Here is a 21,590-nt window from a genome sequence, read left to right on the forward strand (position 1 = left end):
ACGTTGATGACAAGTGTCGCTTGTATTTGTTTGAAAAGCAGTTGCTCTCAAAAGACCTTCAAGATATGAGATTATCACTATGCCGACCGCACATCAATCGCAGAGAGATGATTCTCGTTTTTAACACGGAGCCTGGCCCATATATGACGGAGGACGGAAAATACACAGTTAACCCTGCTTGGCGTGGATTAAAACCAAATTATTTTGCTGCTATTTGCTTGCGCCTAGCAAATGCAATGATCTGTTTGTGCACGATTCCATTTCTGGGTTTGCTAAAAAATAAGACAAATATTGCAAACAGGTAACTGAAATCTTGCAGTCTTACGCTTTTGAGTGAATAATGAAATGAAATAGTTTTGATTTGTACTTACCTCACTCATACAATTAGCAATAACAGCCATTATGCTATTTTTACCAATTGAAATCTGAATCGCAGTCAAAATTTTGTGGCACGTAACGCTTTGTATTTTTAACTGAAGTTGGTTAAATGTTTAAATGGATACATATCTAGGATTTACGTTTTGTGTGAAAAATGAACGTGTCATGAGGCATGAAATATCACTCGCTGGTAAAAATTTGGGATCATTTGAGGTTTCTGGCTAAAGCCAATTTCTGAGCCAACTTAGCCAACAATCCTTATACAGGTCATTAAGTAGGCAAAAAACATCGCCGGTATTTTATCAGATTTAGAGCGGCCCATAAAATCTATGTCTTGTTTTCAGAAGAGAGTCTCAAGTTGTTATGATGAACGTAAACGAATTTTCTTTAACAATTATATATTCCACGAGTGCGCGTTGTTCATGTGATGATGATTAGATTTCTTCCGTTCAGTTCTAGAGATAGATTTGGCTATTTCTTCTTCGGGCAGTGAACGCTAGGCTAGCGCGCTCTCAAGCTTTGTACAACCGAAAGGGATATTGCCTAGAAGCGAGACTGCTGGTACAATATACCTTCGAATCGACGGTATTAATATAGCTCACGTCTTCCAAATTTAGTCAACGCCAGATGGATTCGGGATTTGGGCCAATAAAAAACTGGCGCAATATTTGGTGTGAATAACAATAATGCATTATTATTATCATTTTTATTATTAGTCATTATTATCATTATTCAGCTATTGTTAATTTTATTATATTTATATATATATATATATACATTTTGCAGGCTGGCAAGTCATAATATGGCGGACAGTTCTCAAAGTGGATCGAGTACCCACGATCCACTAGAACGTTCTCCCACTGAAATAAGTTTGGAAGTGACCTTGTCTATTCTTATTTGCCTCACCTCCATTCTTGGCAACTTATTGGTCGTCTATGTTGTCAATAAAGATTCCAGACTTAAGGGCGTAACGAATATATTCATCCACAACCTGGCATTGACTGACATTTCCATGGCATCGCTGCACATGCCTTTTTGGGTAACAAGCCTGTATACAGGGACTTGGATTTTTAGCGAGAAGTTGTGCGAGTTTCAAGCAGCGATCCAGTTTACTTTGGGTATTGCCTCTATACTGAATATGGGGCTTATCTCCTTTAACCGATATTTCCGAGTCGTCAAACCAGCCCTGTATAGCAAAATTTTCGCAAGCAAGAGAATGGCACGAGTCTACTGCGCTCTGGTGTGGGTAGCTTCTTTGCTCTTCGCAACACCGCCTTTGTATGGGTGGGGCAAGATGGCCTACCATCCTTATTTTGGTGTCTGCACTTTTACTTGGGAAATTCGGTATATTTCATATGCCATACTTGTTGTGGGCGGAGTGGTCAACGGAACAACCCTTGCAATCTTTTACTCCTACTACAAGATTTACAAGACTCTTAAAGAAAGCACTCGAAATCTGAATGCGCATGGTATGAAAGATGGAGCAGTCTCGGCAGGGCGCCATAGAACTGATATCAGACTCCTGAAAACTAGTTTCACGGTCGTTTGTGTATTTGTGATGACATGGGGACCAGTATCTGTTATTGTGATTGTAGAGAGTGTAGGGTGTTTTATCCCCAGGGGAATTTTTTCGGCTGTTATTTTTCTTATGTTCACTAGTAGTTTAGCAAATCCAATTGTATACGGGATAATGAATCCGCAGTTTCAGGCGGCCTTCAAAAGGGCTCTAAGTCTTGGTCGGTCTGGCAACCACCAAATCAGTCAGAGTCATACAAGACATGAAACCAACGTATCGATCTCTTGATGCGAAATGAGAGCTTATGATCAGATTAGTTTTTAGCAGCCTCGTTCCCAGTCATCTTCAGCGATTTTGGATGTGACGTCACCTGTCAAGCTTGTCGCGAAAATTCGCTATCGCTCTCGGTTTCGAGCGTCTGCTCACTCAGATAGCGCAAACTGGCCTAGGACGATGCTGAGTTTTAAGCGCATATGTCCTTTTTAGGGATAATGATAGCTTATACGTTAGTACTAGTGTGCGTCTAATACGCGAGCCCAGTTTTAGGTAATACCTTGCTATAGTACATGCATACATACACTGTTTACAGGTAGCCATTACGACACCTGAAGCTAAAACGGTCATTAGGTTAATAAGCAAAGGTTAAGTTATACAGAAACACGTAAAAGATAACCCGGGTAAGAACGAACGACGTTTCGGTGTCATCTTGACGCCATTTTCAAGTTCAAATTGATTGCTGATAAACTGACAAAAAATTTTTTGGCTGATGATTAGTACCATATATGAAATATGCAAAGTCACGCAAAAAGTTTTGCTTGCTAATTAGCAACATTTCGTGGACTAAACAATCGAACTTGTTGTTGCACTTCTTCAAGATCTTCTTGACAGTAGAGTGCTTATCCTTGTAATGTTTGCTAATGGAGGAAGACATATTTTTGTGTTCAACCACGCGCTGGTGTAAGTGCCTCAGTGTATAACCTACGTAACTTGCATCACACAAGTCACATTGACTTGGTAAACTCACAATAGGCAGTTTTTTCATGATCATGAGATTATCCCTATATTAAGATCTTACCGCCTGGAATCCGAATCCAAGGCGTGGAATTCAGAGACCAAGGCTGTCTTGGATTACCTTACACCTAGTTTTGGCTTTTAATTTCATCCCTTTCATTTAAATTTGTCAAACAGATATACTTTTCAATGCCTTTTACAACATCAAATTTTTGGACTGACCAGTGTAATTTTCTAGAGGTGTGGTGGCGGTTCAATGACGTAGTTTTGATAAGCTAGATTTTCAAACTTCCAAATCCTGCTGTTTTATCATAAGACAAAATTAAACATTAATAACAAGGCAGCAAAGACAAAAGAGTCTTGAGTTTTCACAGGAAGGACAAGCCTTCCCTCTTCGGGAGAAAAAAAGCCCATTGTGATCGAACTTGATTACATTTATTTTCCGCTGTAAGTATGACTGTTAGTTCGATGGAAAAGATTTTCATTTTAGATCTTTTTGGTCTGTTGGCGAGATATTTTTTCTTTAATCACCCAGTCCATCCCTCAGAAGGTAACTGGAGGGCTCCTAAAGTAAGTTTAGATATGAGGGTTGCCTCATTTATTCGACTAGACGCCGAGGCGTTTATTAAATTTTCAGCGTTTCAAATGCGGTCTATATTCAAGAACGGCGTTTATTTCGAAATCACTTTTCTTAAATCACCGACAGCAGTTGCTGTAAATCGTTTGTAAATATAATGTACTTTAAAGGTTCCAATGTCTCTCTTATTTTGCTGAGATAGCATCGTAATTGTCTGGATGGTGCAGATTACGAAGTTGTACGGAGTTTTTTTTATCATCATCCTCGAATAGACGCCGCGTTCTTTCGATTAGTTGCGGCGTTTACTTGAAATCTAGTCCCCAGTGCTTTTTCCATAGAAAATGGGAGGAGAAAGCCCTGGGGACGAGATTGGAAGGAAAGCGCCTCTTATATATCCTACTTTTTGGAGCCTATTTTTGACGCCAATGTATGATCATGTATCCTTCGCTTCAAAAGTGCTGAGAACATTGACCGCCAAAGCCCCATTCTCGTCCCCAGAGCCCGTCGTTTCTTGGTCACGAGGTCTTGGTTCGTTACAAATTAGGCCGAGTGGATCTGTGGACGAGAATACCAAAGCCCGTCAAGGCGAGAAACTGGACTGGTCCCGGTCGGAAACTGGACAAAATACCGTAAATTTTCTATTAAACCCCCTCGGATGCTTACTGAATTCAAACACATTTGATGGGAAGGGGGCGTTTTAATATTTGCTGGGTACCCCTTTTATTTTTTATTTACATCATGATGGGCTCCTGCATCAACGATTTGCCAAACTGCCTAACTTCATGCCAGCCTAGGATGTATACTGATGACACACACATCACTTATGCAGATGTTGATGTGAATTCAATACAATTAAAGAGAGGAGGGCTTGTTTATAGAGAGGGCGCTTATTTGAGAGAGGGCGTCATCATTAGATCCCATCGGGCGTAGCCCCTTTCTCCCCTCATGAAATGTATACGAAGTAGAACTGTTTTCTGCTTTTATATCACACTTAGATGATATTTCAAGCTGGAAATGTTTCAATTTGAAAGAAAATAAATTGATATGTAGAGCGGTAGGATTTGAACCCACAACCTAGAAAACCTAATATACCACGCTAACCACCAGACCACTAAGGAAATATTTTAAGTACATAGAGCATCAATCCCGATCCCCCCAAAAGAACCTAATCTGTAAAAGGAGGTGCTTAACCCTAATCTATAAAAGGCAGTGCTTAACCCTAATATATAACGAGGAAAAACTACGTTGTGTAAATTTTCATGATGTGTGATTTACCTGAAGGTCGACTTTACATTGGCAATGCTGGCCGATACTGGCCAATACTGGAATACCTTGGCTTTTTTCTAGAGCGCGCCCTTAATTAAACGTCATTTCCGGTCGGAAGTTACTTGCATCGCCTCAATCTTACAAACCGCCACTTTTGGAAACTATTTTCCGGCGCGACCACATTGCATGCATGTATGAGATGAAGGTCTGTGAGCTTAAAATACTGGCGAGTGTTTGGTTAACGGAAACGTTTGATATTGCAGACTTTTATTTCACTGCTGTTAGCGAAAGTTGCCTTTGAATTTTTATGAGTTGCTACTGTTGTTTTGGCGCGAGATTTCGAGCGAACACGACATGGCATACGAGGAACGGCGAGTGAAAGTTGCGGTGGCAGTTCGATCTTTATCAGAAAAAGAAAGAACTGACAACGAAGAATATGTTGTGGGGACGCTAGGCAATGAAGTTAAAGTTCTTAACCCTGAAACTAGACGAGAAAAGTTGTTCAAGTTTGATTACACGGTGAGTTAATTCTGCAAAGGGCCTGACATTTTCGTGGCATATTTGAAATTCAAGGTTCGGCTCCGGGTTTGGCTCGGCTTAGCTTTATGCTTGTAAACGGCTTATCGTATTGACCGCTCTCGCCAAGCAGCGCATATAATTTCTTGCTTCTAATTTCGTAGCAAATCTCTGATCTTAATTAAAATAAAGTGATGTTTTAGTCATTAACCTGATTGATAATTTTATCGACTAATTATTGTGGTGCTATTGTTATATTTTGTCTCGCAGTTTTGTGACAAGACGAACGAAGACACCTTAATTCCACAGACCAATGCGAAGGTAATTAAACGATAAAGCTTTGGGTTTTATATATTGGATTTCGCGTTTTTTTAAATTTCAGACGGTGAAATAACATTAGCAAACACTGTGCTTAAATAATAGAATGAGCTCACGCTGAGTTTATGGTTCTTCGCCCTTAGTTAATTTTTGTTAACCCTGGTGATTTTAAAGAATGCCGTGGACATGTGATAGAGATTGAGGTGAATGGCGGTGGCCATAAAAAAAATACGACCATATCTTTCCACCGTTAACATAATTAAGTTACAGTAATGTTAAAGGACATCTTTTGTGAATAAATATTGTATCGCATATCCCTTGTTTCTGATTTCCCGTTAATTTTGCTTGGAGTGTGAACCGGATACGCGATTCAGTCGTGTTCCTAAAGCAAAACGAAAATCTTGAATAAACCGGATGTTTCACAATGTTTTTGTTATTTCATGGCGTGCCGAGAAATTTATCGAATGCTTTATCACGACAGGAAAGGCGAAGATCAGGAAGTTTTGCGACTCACCAGATGTACATTAAAACAAACTTTTTCACTGTAGTATTTTATCGCACACTCTCAAGATCCGTGTAATTTAAAGATCGGGGTCAACTCCACTTCAAGCTGTTTGGGTGTACCGAACTCTTCACACATAACACGCCAAGTTATCACATTTTTTGGCTTTTCGGTTTTTATTAGTAAGTTACAATTATTATTATTGTGGCATCTTTCATATAGCGCTACTCTTTGCTAGTCGTGGCTGATTTGAATAAATCTTAGTTTAATACGGATTTTTTGCCCCTGTCAGGTTTTAGAAAGTATGGAAATATTTTCTTTCACTTGACACCTCGAAAGATCAGTTCCTATGTGTCCTGATCTACACACACCTTTGCCAAGTAAATAGATGTAATTAATGTTGGCAATTATGTCAGCCTTTTTGTCCATAGTTAATTTGTTTGGCAATTGAACTCAAGGTAGTGTAGATTTGCCTAGGATTTTTAGAACCTATGAAAGATTTGTGTTAATCAGGCACAAGAGAAATAATTTCATTTCATAATTATATACTGGTGTGTGTAGGGTTTCGTAGTGTGCGACAAACGCAGACTGCAGGCTGGCAAGTAAATGAAGTAAACATTGTAAGTTGTAGAATGCTCTAACAGAACCCCTATCCCTAAATTAGACTTTTAAATGACTTAAACTTTAGGGATAGAATCTCTGTTAAAGCATTCCACAAAAAGGTTTTCCTCGTTTTAATACCTACAAGTCTGCAGTCTGCCTTTGTCACACACCGGGGGTTTCGTACTTCCTACAGCAAATGATTGACTCGACATGTCAGGCAGTTTTGAAGGGGTATGATGTGACAGGGGTTATGCAAATTTATTGATCTTTCACAATTTAGTAGCTGGAAAACCCTAGTTGCTAAGGTTTTAGGAACATTTTCTTGAGGTTTGCACTTAGGCAGGGATTACATTAAATTTTGAAGATGTTATCATTTAAGCTGGCTTAAAAGTTTTGATTTGAGACAATTTCTGTAAGCATTGAGGAAGTCCTATAAGGGCTTAAACATGTATGTCCATAGTCTGAAGTTTCACATATTGTGAAGGAAGCCATCTCCCTTTCGGTATTTTACTGTTGTATTTGAGATTTTTTCCGTCGTTGTCACAGTTTCAATCCATCTGTATGTCACTTGTTGCCATTTCATGATCTTTCATCTGTGCTCATGTTGCTGTTTCAAGGCCCAGTTGCTTGTTGGAGTTTTATCCTAAGAGGGCATTAGTCAAAGGACCAAGCAATTTTGAGCTTACAGTGTAAATAGACTTCTTTTCACTGCTGGAAACTGTCATTGTGTATGCGTGATTACGTGATTATAAATAAAATTCTGGAGTAAACCACAGCGTGACATGATGTGTGACATGCATGACTGTGTAAATAAATTAAATGTATCTGAAAGGGCCAGAATCCAAGGTCAACTTTATAAAAGAAGTAGAAAGCAGCAGTACCCAGGTCAGAAAAAAAGGCTAAAAGCCATCATAGTGAATTTGGTAATATTGTCTAATTATATGAAAAATACTTTATTGTGCAACATTTTTCCCAAATCTTATCAACAAATCATCCGCAACCAACCTGTGGTGTGTTTATTCTGTTCAGCTGAACCCTATATTTTGAGCAGTATTGTTTTTATAGCCTTTGTTTTGTTTAAAAAGTTGGTTCTAAATTTTGAGCGTGCTAATGAAATTCTACGCAGGATCTCTTCTGCATTACAATACCTTTCAGGGCCTAAAAAAAGTCCTGTCCAGTAGTCTGGGACAAGAAAATTTTCTTGCTGGGCAAGTACACTTACTTGCCCAATGGGGAAGGTTTCAGTCAATTAATCCTCTAAACAAATCATTAAGTAACAAAGATGGGCAAGAATTGGTCGTGGGCAAGCAAAATGATTGAGCTGCTTCCAAAGAATGAGCTGGAGTTATTCAATTTTAAGCCCTGCCATTATATGGTACCATTACCACCTCTGGGAGAAAAATGTGAATAAAAGCATACATGCAGTAAACTCTGTTTAAGAACGTTTGTTTCAAGAAAGGTCTCCTCTGTCTTAGAGAGTTGCCCAGAGACTTAACTGAATTACAAAAGTGTATTTTATTTATCATTTATGTAATTGTTTATTTTTAACTTATTCTGATTCATGTACCTTATTGGATCCCTGCACCTATAAATAGTGAAATGGAATCAAGTTATGAATTGGATCAATCTATTCCAGTTCAAATGCCTTTTTTTTTTTTAAAAAAAAAACACATTTCTATGATGATGGTGCCTTTTTTGCAGGTTTTGGAAGAGGTTGGCCAGTTTGTACTCTCATCATGTTTTAGTGGTTATAACAGTTGTTTGTTTAGCTATGGGGCATGTGGCAGTGGCAAGACGCACATCATGTTTGGAACAGATAAAAGCCAAGGTCTCATGTCATGGATTTGTGAAAACCTTTTCAAAAGAGCTTCATGTTATGATGATGATACATCTTTCAGAGCTGAAATCAGGTATAATTTTTCTTTTACTTTTATAAGGGGTTTACTGTATTTACATGGATTGGAGAAAAATTTATTGAATTTTCTTTTATGGGAAAGTCCTTACATTTCAGGATATGTTCCCTCTCCTTTTATCGGTAAGAGAGGTTTTCTTTTGAGAAATGTCTGCATTTATCATCATAGTGATATCATGATTTTTTTTGTTGACTGGTTTCATTCCCCGTACACATCTGTATTTTGCAAAAAGATGATTTCGATTGAGCACTGTACTGTGACTAGAAGCAGCTATCTTAGTTGCAAATGTACCAAAGGGACAGGCATCCAGATATATATAGCATCATTAAGGAAAACAAGGCATGAAGAAATAGGAATTTTTGCATACTCTTTGCTGGGCTTTGTAAGGAAGGTATACATTCTTGATGATTACAAATTTACCAAGAGCAAGCATCCAGGTGTGTGGCATCAGGGAAGGAAGCATATTAAAAATGGGAATTTTTTTGCTACTGTGAGCCCAGATGGATAGTCTTTCCAGCTAGTGGTTTGATTACACTAGTTAACTTCAGAGTGGTTACAAATTTACAATCATTTGTTAAGGGAAGTGGGTGCTATGTGTATAACCTCAGAGAAGAAACAGAAATTTTGCACCACTCTGCACCTAGCAGATACGCACTCCTTAGGTTGAACTTGGTACATTTATAGTGTCTGCAAATTTACCAAGAAGGCACTGGTGTCCAGTTGTATAGCATGGGGAATAAAAGTATGAAAATAGGAATTTTTGCAGTACTCCTTCAGTCCCAAAGTGGCCAAAATCTGAGTATTAGTCAAAAAAAATTCAAATTTTGGATTGTACGATGCCAAAAAAAAAGTACTTCTTGAAGATGCCATACAACCGGCTATGGTACACTGAGTTCTTGTAAAAGTGGAATTTTTTGTTTTGTACAGTTTTCTTGAAATACACAAAGAATTTGTGAAGGATTTGCTGGGAAGAAGAAGAAACTGGCAGGACTCATTACGAGGTATACAAACTTGAATGACTGATACACGTGTTGCCTTGCATGGTATAGTAAAAATTATTAGTTCTGCACTTGTAGTTAAAGATACGTAAATCAGTAGGGCTGTACAGTTTTGGTCTTTTGAAAACTTACAGCTTTCAAATTTAGCCATTTCTTTATTCTGATCAGATGTTGACTTAAGCAGCTTCAAACTGGAAAAAGAAAGTGTCAGCCCTTAGCAGACTGTCTTGTTCTGCAAAAGCTACTTTTTGTTAACCGCATGAATGCATTTATACCTATTCTCCAAATGACCATTGTACTAATGTGCAATTACAGAGTGAGAGTTTGCAATTGGTCCAGTTTGTACAAGAGACTGATGATCTAGCTTGATAAGCTTGAGTAAGCATTCCTAGCTTGTCTCCTAATTATTTGTTTCAAAAAAAAAATTGCCAACAGATAAATTAAGTTCATCATATAAATGACTTAATTGTAATAATCACTTCCAAGAAACAAGCTTGCAAAAGTTCATTGTTGGAAGGTCAAGCAAAACAAGGCTCAGTATCAAACTGGATTCCTGTCTCCTCTAGAACCTGAGATCCGGCTCTATTTTTCTTTGGCTTGGTAAATAAAATTCCGCCCGCAGGCAAGGTAAAACGAAAACCTGATCTCAGGTTATCTTCTCTAGTAAATACTTTTAAGATTATTGTTTTAATGGGAATATGGGTAACTATAGTGGTTTTTATTTGCTTTCCTTGCAGTACGTGAACACCGTGAATTTGGTGTGTATGTCGACAAATTGACAAAACATATTGTTACAGATGTTTGTGAAGTTTTTGGATTGATTGATAAAGGGAAGAAAAATAGGTGAGGTCTGTTGCTGTCTACTGTAACCAAGGTTCAGATCATTAGCTCCCAAATAAGAGCTGGAGTTCTGTCAAGGATTTAAGTTTTTTTTCATTACTGACTACTTTACAAACCAGTACATGTGACGTATCTTATTTACCTGACTGAGTATACAGCTGTAAGTAAATGGCTGCCCTTTGTTGAAGCTCGACACAAGAGTTTCGTCCATGGTTCCTAGAAAGAAACTTCTCATCAAACAATCTTCTATTTCTAAGATTTTGTTTAAGGTAACGTTTTTGCTATAAAGTTTATACCGCCCTTGTAGACTCCTCGAATTGTTTTCACGAAGAGAGAATAACAAGACATAGCAGTAAACGCCCAGCCGAGCCCTTGGGATTTGTGCATTTTAGCAAAGTTATTTTTAGACCAATTAAACGCTTGTAATTAAGCGGAAGTTGGTTTCCAGCGAGGTCCACAAATTTTCATTCAGTTTTGTCAAGAGAGAGTTCAACGGTCGCTAATACAATATATAATAATACAATAGTCTGCATCGTTTTGTTTGAGGCAGTCGCGCGTAACGTTGACGACATTTCAAAAAATCGATTTATATGTGCGGACGTCCCAGTATTTAGACTTCCGTTAAATCACAACCTTTAAAAAAACTGTAATGAAATTCACATATCCTTGCCAACGCTCTAAGATTTCCTCCCTTTCCCATTACTCGCTCTGGTGTAAGCACATGTTCCTCTTCTGCAGCAAATATTTTCAAAAGAAATTCCTCTTGTACCACGCTCTTACAGACTGTCACTAACGCACAGTCCCGAGGGACGGGTGTCCGATGTTTATGTCATTCCTACAAGCATTTACATGTACATACTTTTCACTGAAAAAAATAAACAAGAAGAAGAAATATAAATCGATTAGTCGAAACATATTTGAACATGTCATGTGCTTCTACGAATCTGAGTGTACATTTGTTTCATCTTTACAGATCAGTTTGTTCAAGAGCGTCAGATTCATTTTCCAGTAGTTCGCATACAATCTTCACCATAAGGTTTACCCAGGTAATAACAACAATTGAATATATGACTTTTTTCGTGATGTTTGAGGCGATTTGTATTTAACGCACGTTGCTGTTTCGAGGAAATTTTTAATATTCTTAATCTATTTAGGCACGTCTTGAAGAAAATTTGCCGAGTGAAATTGTCAGTGTGATTCAGCTTGTGGATTTAGCAGGAAGCAAGAGCATACATGACGAGGTAGATTGACATTTGCAAATAATTTGGCTTCCTTAAAAAGGAGATATGTCTGGTGTTGGGCACCATTCTGGTCAGACAATACGAAAGTGTGGTTATACTCAATCGAGGATGCCTCATGCGTCGTAAACGAAAACCATGCATGGTAGACAATGGTAGACACACGTTTCGCTGGTACAGCAATAACAACAACAACGTTAGCAAGACTACCATTTTGTACTGGTTAAAACCAGAATTACAGAAAGTAATTTTCATCCAGGCCCTTACTACTAATTACTGCCATGTATTCTCTCCAGTAATCGTGGCAGTGATAATAGGCCCTTTGCAGCATGTCAAACGCCATGCTGAAGAGCAAAGGAAGCACCGGCAAGATAAAATAGCAATTTTCTTTTCTCAGTGCGTCCCTTTTTCTCCAGCATGGCGGTCTTGTTCCACGTGAATTGGACGACTAGCTGCAATGGGCCTATTCATAAGTGCTCAAGGTAGATTTTGTTCATCTGCAAAATGATAGTCCAGGGCTCGACGTTGCGACCTGTGGGGTCGCCAATGCGACCAGCTTTTACTCAGTGGCGACTAAATTTTCACCGCTAGTCGCCAACCTGGCCACCAAGATAGGTGACTTTCTTCTTTGGGTAAACGTACACTAATGATAATCTGTTATCCTTTACAAAACTAACGGATAGCTAACGGTTTTGCTAACGCTCTAACGTTTTGCCCAAACGCTCTAACGGTTTGTCTAAACATTTTAACGATTTGTCTAAACGCTTTAACGATTTCTTTCAACACTCTAATCTACGTTTACTTGAAAGAGGATTGTGAAATGAATGAATTCGACGAAAGACTTATCGACTTTCGGGCAAATCGATCGCAATTCTCAACAGATCGTCCCGTGTTTCTCCGGGAATGACTTTAAGCGCATCGATATTTAAAACAATTTCTTTTTGCCCAACATGTATCTCGATTGCGGACTCGATAGCAGATTAGTCTGATAAAAGCTAAAGCTAATCGAAGCTAATCGAGAACGAACAGCGCTTACTCGAACTTCGCAATTCTTGTAAACAACTTTACGCAAATTTCTGTTGAGCGTGGCGACCCAAATAAAAGCTCTGAAGTATTTTATTGAGTTCTAATGAAGTACCGTTGACTTCATGCTGTTTGTCTAACAGACTTCTCGCGAAATCAACTTCATTGCCCGAAAACATTAGCGACGTTTCCTCTTTCTGGAGACTTTCGATCACGTGTTAGGCAACCGCGAAATAGATGAAGTTTCACCGATGTTCATTTCTGAACGTGCAAATACATGGGACGCAAAACAAATTTTGCAGATTTTGTTCTTTAATATCCCAAATAAGTTTTTTTAAGATTCCTTAAGTTTGTTTTTCTTAATGTGTATTCCATTTCCTGAACCTTAAGCTTGAATACCTTATAATATATAATTTTTGGCGACCAGAATACTTGTTCTGGCGACCAAAAATGAAAACATGGGGGCCTGTTGGCCCCAAGATTTTTTTCTGAAAGTCGAGCACTGTAGTCTATGCTATAATTTTTGTTCGGACGGCACTGGCCGACCACAGATTTCGTCAGGTACGGGCCATGTCGTTCGTGGTGAAGGAACGCGTGACGAAGGTACAAAGCCCTATAAGAAACGTCTACGAGGGAGGGTAGGGTCAGTTTTAGTTGTACATTGATCAATGACAAACTGTTATCTGCAGCTCAGTTTGAGCCGTAATTGATGAATAAACTGTTTGTTTCTATGCTGCTCAAAAATCGAGATGTTTCTGTTTTAATTTTTATGTTTAAGTGTTCTGACAGCTGTTCCACTTCTGATGGCGACAAATCTCTGATGACGCTGGAGCGGGTGATGTCTACGTTAGCAAACAGCGGCTCAAACTCCTCAACGTCCGGCCCTCCCGTCCCATACAAAGACTCTGTAAGTAGAAAAACCTTCCCATTTAAAATGTGAAATGACCATCAATAAGAGATTGACAACTAACATCACAAACTTTAGTCTTTGTTAGAGCTAACAGAGGAATTATGCGATGTGTTTGGTTGATGTGTAAGATGAAGCTACCTTATTGGTGGAAAAAAGTATAATGACGTTTGAATGACTTGCTTCATGCACAGTCGTACCAGCTCGGGTCACCTGATGCCTTTCGGCTTATGAAGGTGCCCAAATTATGGTGTGTTCGTTTTTTTAAGTTCCAGCCGTAATTACTGGTGTTTGATGTTATGAAGATTTCGCCTTAAACATTAAAAATGAGAGTGAAAGGGCCACAAAATCGTGCAACTTGTTTTGTAACATTCCTGCAAAACGAGTTGAATAACGATGTTACTTGTTGTAGGTTGCGAGAAGTTATTTTTCAACATTTTTTCACGTACGTGTGGATAGGTAGCTACACTCTTGTGTTCGTGTTTTATTTTTATCACCCCAATCGCTCTCGCCGAACCCTCAAAAACGACCCATAAACAAAACGTTTTGTTTTTTGTCTGGCGCCAGTCGAAGGTTGTATTGTTCGCAACTTGATTTAAAAGAAATCCTTAATCCTTTGTGCAGACAAAACAGAAAAGCATAGGATAACCAATGAAATAAAAACAGTTGTGTTCTTGTGTTAGGGAGGTTAAGCAACGACAACGGCAACGGCAACGGCAACGAGGACGTTTAAAAAGCAATAGGTTGAGATTGGTAAAACAACAACTTTGCACGTGCAACTCGCTTTTTTGTACGTTTCTTTGCCGTCACTCCACGACTACAACGTGAAAATGCCTAATTTCACGTTTTGTCGAGGACATGAACACAAGACAACAACTTTCTTTTTCTTTTCCTGAACTTTGATGCAGTCTTTTAGAATTCAACTACAAAAATATTTGCAAACATTTAACGAGTTAAACGAGATGGAATAAGCGCGATAACGTTTGAGGCAACGCGAATTCACTTTTTAAGTGACGTTTTCATAGCCGTCGCCGTTGTTGTTGCTTAAGCTCCCTATTGGGGAGTTTAAGATTCAACGACGCGACGGCAAAGAGAACGTCGCTTAAAAAGTGTATTTGCTTTCTTTCAGTCTTTATCGCAATTATTCCTACCCACTTACTTTATCACTAATGTAGGCGAACCCTCCCGGAGTTGAATTCCTAGGGACCATATCCAAGTTCAGAAAGAGAAATAGCATTTCGTTGTTCCTTGTTTACGTACTCCATAAGATGAGAAATTAGGTATTTTCACGTCGTAGTCGTGCAAAAACGGGTAAAGACATGTACAAACGAGCGTGATGCACGTGCAAAGTTGTTGTTTTGGTTGTAAAACCTATTGTTTTTATGAGGTTTTCGTCGCCGTCCGCGTCGTTGGATCTTAAAGTCCCTATGAGATCAACACGTATAACTTCGTGTCTACACTATGCCGGATAGTTTTTCGTGCCGACATGTAAAGCTATCCGGTACAATAGGAACGGCAACGGTACGGGAATGAAACAAGTCGTACACACACATCAAACATCGTACGGAGCGGTTGGCTGAGAGAGTTTGGTGCACTTGATCTCAAGTCTCACTTTTGAGTATTTACTTCCGGTTCAGTGGGTTCCAGTCCTCGCTCCTACTCATTTACTTCCGCTACGCCCCGAACACATGTTTACACTGCGAAGAAGAATGACAAACCCACCAAAATCATCGTTCTTGTGTGTGAACAACAGTCCTATTCGGTATGGTTTTTCTTGTGGGCGTAAGAGCTATCCGGTATCGGTATAGTGTAAAAATGGCGTAAATAATTGACTTTTTTTTCATTTTGTTGTAGGCGCTGACCTGGATATTGAAAGATTGTCTTGGTGGAAACTGTCGAACAGTTATGCTCGCTGCTGTGTCACCATCGGCTTCTTGTCACAACGAGACGCTGAACACGCTGAGATTCGCAAATCAAGCTAAAAATATAGTGAATGACCCTAAAGTAAATGAGGTGAGTTTTGATTTGAGAAAAACAAGCAAACAAATGAACAAACAAAGGGGGAACCAAGTCTACCAATTTGGAAAAACACTTTCAAATTACTGTTTTTTACTGTCTATTTTCTAATTGCTTTTGAGTATTGCGGAACAGTCAGGGAGCATAAGCAACGACGGCGACGGCGACGGTTACGAGAACGTGAAAAAAGCAATAGGTTTAGATTGGCAAAACAACAACTCTGCACGTGCATAACGCTTTTTTGTACATTTCTTTGCCTTCACTGCACGACTGTGACGTTAAGTGCCTAATTTCACGTTTTTTGGAGAACATGAACACAAGAGAACGACTTTCTTTTTCTGTTCCTAAACTTCGATACAGCCTTTAGAATTTCACTCCAGAAAAATTTTCCGACATTTGACGAATTGAACGAGATGGAATAAGCGCGAAAAAGTTTGAATGAGCGCCAATTTAGTTTTTAAATGACGTTTTTTTAAGCACCCTAGGTTTTACTCTTAAAAAATCAAACTACTGCACACAAAACGTGACGCGCTGATAGCTTGGATCAATTAACGCGTGCAGAGGACACAGTCTCGCCCTCGTAAACCCGTAAAGCGAGTAAATTCAAGATTGGCTGAAACATTGTCCTGACAAAAGAAAAGGTTTACAGGCGTAGTTTGGGCTTGAGTTTAGCTAACTGCTTACCAAAACCCCGTTCTAAGCCCTTTTAAATTTGTCCAGCCGTCACACCTAAAAATAGTTTGCTGTTAATAGCGTAAGAAGGCTTGCAACCCAAACTAGAGAGCCAGTACTATACTTATGTGGGGGTCCGCTGAGTCTCTGTGCCGCGAGAAAGTCAGACTTCGTTTAAAATAACTGGCCCTAAATACCTACCCCGGAAATAATCTCTTGCTCATAGAGCGCACCTATATAATTGGTGCATGAAAATTGCCTAGTTTCTCGGCTAACGGATATGACCTCAACGCACTACGAACTCCCTGTTGACCGAGACAAGTTGCACAAACGCGCTTATAGGTATTCGCCACGAGCCATAATATTATGGCTCTTGGTATTCACGGTACTTCAAGTAATTTTCGCTTTGTATTTTCAGGACGAAAATGTGAAATTGATCAAAGAGCTCAAGTTAGAAATACACACACTGAAAAAGAAGTTAAAGGTATGCTTTATTAATATACTTTCTCCGTGATCAGGTTTTTTTTTAAGCAATTGTTGTAGTAATCCGTCCATTCATAAGTGGACTGAATTTCTCTGTGTTGACAAGCCTGCTGCCTAAGTAAAATATGTCAGAGCCCCAGGCGCCATAATTAATAAATGAAAACAGAGAATTTATTGATCGATTAGTTCCGAACATTAAACTTTAATGTTCATTGAAACGAACGAAATGAAATAATAACGTATTGAATGCGTTATCGTGGCTTCCAGGATAGAACTACAGTTGAATAGTTTTTATTATTATTATTATTATTAATTTTATTATAATTATTATTATTATTAGAAAGAAACTTTTGAATTTTAGAGGCTGACAGTTTTTTTAATTGAAATGAAATGTCTTTAATTCGAATAAATTTTTCTTAGTTAAATTAACTCTTTCTAAGCTAAATTAAGTGTTTTTTAAATTTATTATTATTATTATTATTCTTGAGCAATAACGATTTCTTAAAACATAAGCAAGCGAATATTAACGTTAAAAGCCGCCGTTTCGGTATCATCATGACACCATTCTCAAGGCAAAATGAATAAGTAATGCGAAGATTTGATTTCTATTTGTAGAGACTACAGAAATCAAATCTTCGCATTACTTATTCATTTTGCCTTGAGAATGGTGTCATGATGATACCGAAACGTCGGCTTTTAAGGTGATTCCCTGGTTTTGCACTGCGCATCTCTTACTGCGCATAACAAGATGGCCGCCGAAAAAAAGAGCAGGTGAAGTAACATTATTAAAATGAAGTTGACTGAAGAGAAACGCTATTGGAAGTTTTGCTTGCGGTTGTTTCTTGCCGAGGTGAGACTCAGTGTGTTTGGAATGTGCAGAAGGTAAGCAGTACGCGTATTGCTGATTTCGACTCCTCACGGAAAACTTCGATAGTAGATGTTTAACTTGTGCTTACTCACTTTGATTTTCATTTAAACGCTTTCTTTATCACATTGTGTCCTAAATGTGACATCTCGATGTAAATTCTGTAAAAACGGATTTTTTAATACATTCTCCCCCTTTCACATACATTCTATTTTGAAACTCGCCCCAGTCCTCTCTCAAAAATCGGAGAAAATGCATTTGGTGCGCACTTTCTGCAGCTCTAGGGCAAAAACGAGTTCGGTGACCCCCATTTTTTACTTCATGATTTAAATAAGGACAGTGCTTCCTCTCGATGAGAAAAAAATTGGCACAAATCTATCTTCAGTTTTTTGGCAATTTTACTAAATTGTACGGATTGAGCTATCACGTGTCGAATAGCGCGTGTCCAATTTCATTCTACTTTGGACACAGGGTCCAGAGGAGTTTCGTGTGAATAAATGAATTACTTATTTAAAGTCTCACCTTGAAAAATGTCTATACCTGTCGCTTAGCACGATTAATTAGCCCAATGGGATCTTTATAAATCTACTGTAGACGATTTCTTCGCTTCTTATCTGACCCAGGTCGACTTTTGAAAATCAATAACCGCAAGCCATATCCTCGCTGGCGCACGGCACGTCGTCCGAAGGGTGACCGAAGGGCGACCGCGGCACGAAGTGCCGCCGTATTTTATACTGTAAGCCGATCTTGCGAGCCCTCAGTCTCTTGGTTTGCGGTCTATAGAATGTGTAACGAAACTGTAACGCGATCAAAATAACCCATTTTTTCAGAGGTTTTCGACGGGTTTTGATGTTCTAACGACAAACACATCTCCTGTGGACCCTGTGCTTTGGAGCGTAAAGTAAAAACAAAGGCACTGAAAGGCATTTTTCTGGTACGTCAGTGGATAAAGAATACATTAAAGTCAAATTCTTTGCGATAACACATGCATCATCTAAAAAATCTCTCCTTTTTGTCTAGGTTTGGGCTGCGCGCGGTTTTTGTCAAAGGGTCCTAAATAGCCGTATTTGTCAGCGTTGTGACGTCAAAACGAGCACGGTGACCCCCACTTTTTATTACTTTTTTGTCATCTCCTTGACTTGTTTCATCATTGTACCAAGTTTCATCTACAATCTATGTTAGGTTCTTTTACTAAGGAATCACCTTAACGTTAATATTCGCTTGCTTATTATTATTATTATTATTATTATTATTATTATTATTATTATTATTATTATTATTATTATTATTATTATTTTGCGTTATTGTCCATTTCTTTATACCCAGAGTCTATCTTTATCTTTCATCCTTTCCTTCGTGAAGTTCTTTTTGCTTTGTCTAGTTCGTGCTCCCTCACAGTCAGTTTGAACCTGGCAATTAATATTACACACCCTCTCACTGTCAATCTTAATTAATGGGACCCGCATGACTTAATTTTTGGGAATTTATAGGTGATTATTTGCCCACTGGGCCTTGAAGATTCGAAATTATCATACTGAAGAAGGAGATATCTGAAGGCAAACTCGAATACGGACGTGAATTAGAGCAATACGCCAACTCAATCTGATTTTCCAATGACATTGCAGTCTTATTATGCTCGGAATACTCTAAAGTCATTTGGTCTTTGTTTCCGCTGTGTTAAATCGTGATTGCGTACGTGCTCAAATAAGCATGTCCTTAAGATGGGAAAAATGAATTCCCAGCACGAAAACCCGTTTTTACCAACCGCAAAAGTAATTCCCTGAAAACACAAATAAAAATCGATTAACCGCAAATTAAACTCCCGCAAAAATTTAACTTCACACTGTCAAGATTTAAACGTGTGTCCGGCCTCTAATCTTGATTTGGAATAAAGGTTTCTTCTATCGGAACGCTCATTATTGGTAAAGATTTTCAGGCCTTTTCAGGTTAAAAGTAATTTCCATTCTCGTCTTTATTCAGTTTTCCCTACTAAAGCGATGTTCTCTGCTGCATAGCCTCTTTAGCTTCTTCGATCTGTTTCCTAAAATTTAAATCAAGCTGAATGTTAGCTACCGAAATTTGCAGTCATTTGACCAGAAAAAACCATCGCGATTTTTAGCGATCCGACAAGACCGAAAATCACTGACACCACATAAAGACGAGAAAAAGAAGAGCGAAAAGAGTAGGCAGAGAAGAGGGGAAAAAAATGTCCGCATTCTTAGTTTTTTGGCTGCTTTTCCCGTTGGAAGTCTATTTCGCTATTGGTAAGTTGTAATTCGTCTTACGGTGAATAAATCCACGCTATACGGATTTTCTTTCGCGATTCTTAATTTTGTTATATGAAAGCATTTCAATTAAGACACTCTAATTGTTTAAGTTGAAGTTTCTAATGTGGCTTACTCTGTGGAATTTCGATGTTTATGCATTTGTTAATTGGTAATTTTGTCGATATGGGGTCATAAATCTAGGGCTAAAAGTCACCAATAGATCAACTAACTGTTGTTGTAGTCGTTTGTCATACTTAGTAGCGTATTTATCAAGATTTCACCCGTAAAGACTAAAATCCAACGATCTGTACCCGCGTTCGTAATTTGTTACGATTGTGTTTCCTTTGCTGACGTACTTGAGATAAAATTAAAAAGACTTCAAAACAATTTTCATCGAACAATAGCTTGCTGTGGGATCAAATTGGCTCCAACACTTTTTTCATATCCAATTTAATCACTGTATGAAAGAAACAGCTTCATACTCGTGTAGATAATAAAACGAAAAAACCTTTGCCTTGAAAAATACGCTGGAACCATGCGGCGTGCTGACCGCCATTCTGTCGCACTCAAACTGTGGTTGTCGCGGTGACCTTTTCAGCTTTATCTTGTTATGAAGTTTTGTTGTTAACCTAGTAAGCCGACGCAATCTTGCTGGAGTGTCGCCCCAGAACGACGTTTCCGTCACCAGCTGCTTGCTAGGGACAGGTGCTTGCTATTTTCCGTAATTCTCACAAAACAAACAGTTGCGCGGACTAAATAATGCGAAAATTTTATCGACTCCTCTGCGAAAGCCTTAAACGCGCGTAAGGTGGAGCCTTTGAACCTCGCCGTCGAAATACTGAAAAAGGACAAGTGTAGAGGATACCTTCAAACGATGACCCTGAGGCCATAAGCGGTTTATTCTACATGTTCCGGTTTTTTCGCTTCTCAGGACTACGGGTATAGTAATTAATACGACGTACATGTGTTGTCAGGCATGTTTGTTCTCTTCTTGTTTATCATGAAATTTGTGGACTTAAGGCCGCCTCTTCGGCAAATTTCACTCTTTGATCAAATTCAGTCAGTTCTTTTGTTCACCTTAGACGAATCTGGCATTGTTCGGATGTTTTGCTTTGATCTATCCCTCGAATTAACATGTACTTTCGTTTTTTGTTTACCAATTTCTTAGCGCGTTCTCTTCTTAACCTCGGCTCGAGATATCATAAACAAGTTGCACTCTGCGTTTTGTGTTCATCGTGGTCGAAATCTTTTTATTCTGATGTTTTGCTTCCTCCTTAATTACCACTCTTTTTATGCGATTGTCACCGACATTCAGCGTTCTCGTAGTCACGTGACTAATTTTGTTATCTCTCCCCATTATTCAATAGCCTCATTTTCACGATGTAATTCAAATAACAAGTCGTTTGCTCAATCTTGACAGGCTTTTAACTCTAACGAGCCAGCGTGATCACTACATTCAAAGTTCGGGAAGATCGATTTGGTCAAATTCTACCTTCAGCAATGCGTATTGTTCGTATATTAGCGTCGGCAGTATTTCCACAGGTATAAAGTGTCACAAACGGCGTACGTAGTTTTTGCTTTTAGTTTTTGTTCAACATACGCATGATATCACCTCACAACGTCGTAAAGTATTTCTCATAAACCTTTCCTTCGATTTGCTGTCCAGATGCGCTCGTTTTTT

General features: G+C 38.7%; 2 protein-coding genes across 3 annotated transcripts in view; both read left to right on the top strand.

The window, feature by feature from the left end:
* Positions 1 to 1,180: 1,180 nt before the first annotated feature.
* Positions 1,181 to 2,267, top strand: LOC140950008 (melanopsin-A-like). The gene has a single exon (XM_073399166.1). The coding sequence runs from the start codon at positions 1,181 to 1,183 to the stop codon at positions 2,180 to 2,182; it is 1,002 nt and encodes a 333-aa protein (XP_073255267.1). The 3' UTR covers positions 2,183 to 2,267.
* Positions 2,268 to 4,935: 2,668 nt separating this feature from the next.
* LOC140951358 (uncharacterized) overlaps positions 4,936 to 21,590 on the top strand; it is a 36,386-nt gene continuing 19,731 nt past the window's right edge. For both annotated transcript variants that reach the window (XM_073400623.1, XM_073400622.1), the window contains exons 1-10: positions 4,936 to 5,267; positions 5,535 to 5,585; positions 8,389 to 8,597; positions 9,528 to 9,601; positions 10,336 to 10,441; positions 11,412 to 11,484; positions 11,593 to 11,679; positions 13,478 to 13,606; positions 15,461 to 15,619; positions 16,713 to 16,778. In XM_073400623.1, the coding sequence (XP_073256724.1) occupies positions 5,103 to 5,267; positions 5,535 to 5,585; positions 8,389 to 8,597; positions 9,528 to 9,601; positions 10,336 to 10,441; positions 11,412 to 11,484; positions 11,593 to 11,679; positions 13,478 to 13,606; positions 15,461 to 15,619; positions 16,713 to 16,778 (1,119 nt within the window). In that variant the 5' untranslated portion in view covers positions 4,936 to 5,102. The remainder of the gene's footprint in view (positions 5,268 to 5,534; positions 5,586 to 8,388; positions 8,598 to 9,527; positions 9,602 to 10,335; positions 10,442 to 11,411; positions 11,485 to 11,592; positions 11,680 to 13,477; positions 13,607 to 15,460; positions 15,620 to 16,712; positions 16,779 to 21,590) is intronic.

Source organism: Porites lutea, chromosome 10, assembly GCF_958299795.1.
Source record: "Porites lutea chromosome 10, jaPorLute2.1, whole genome shotgun sequence".
NCBI classification, from domain to species: Eukaryota; Metazoa; Cnidaria; class Anthozoa; order Scleractinia; family Poritidae; genus Porites; species Porites lutea.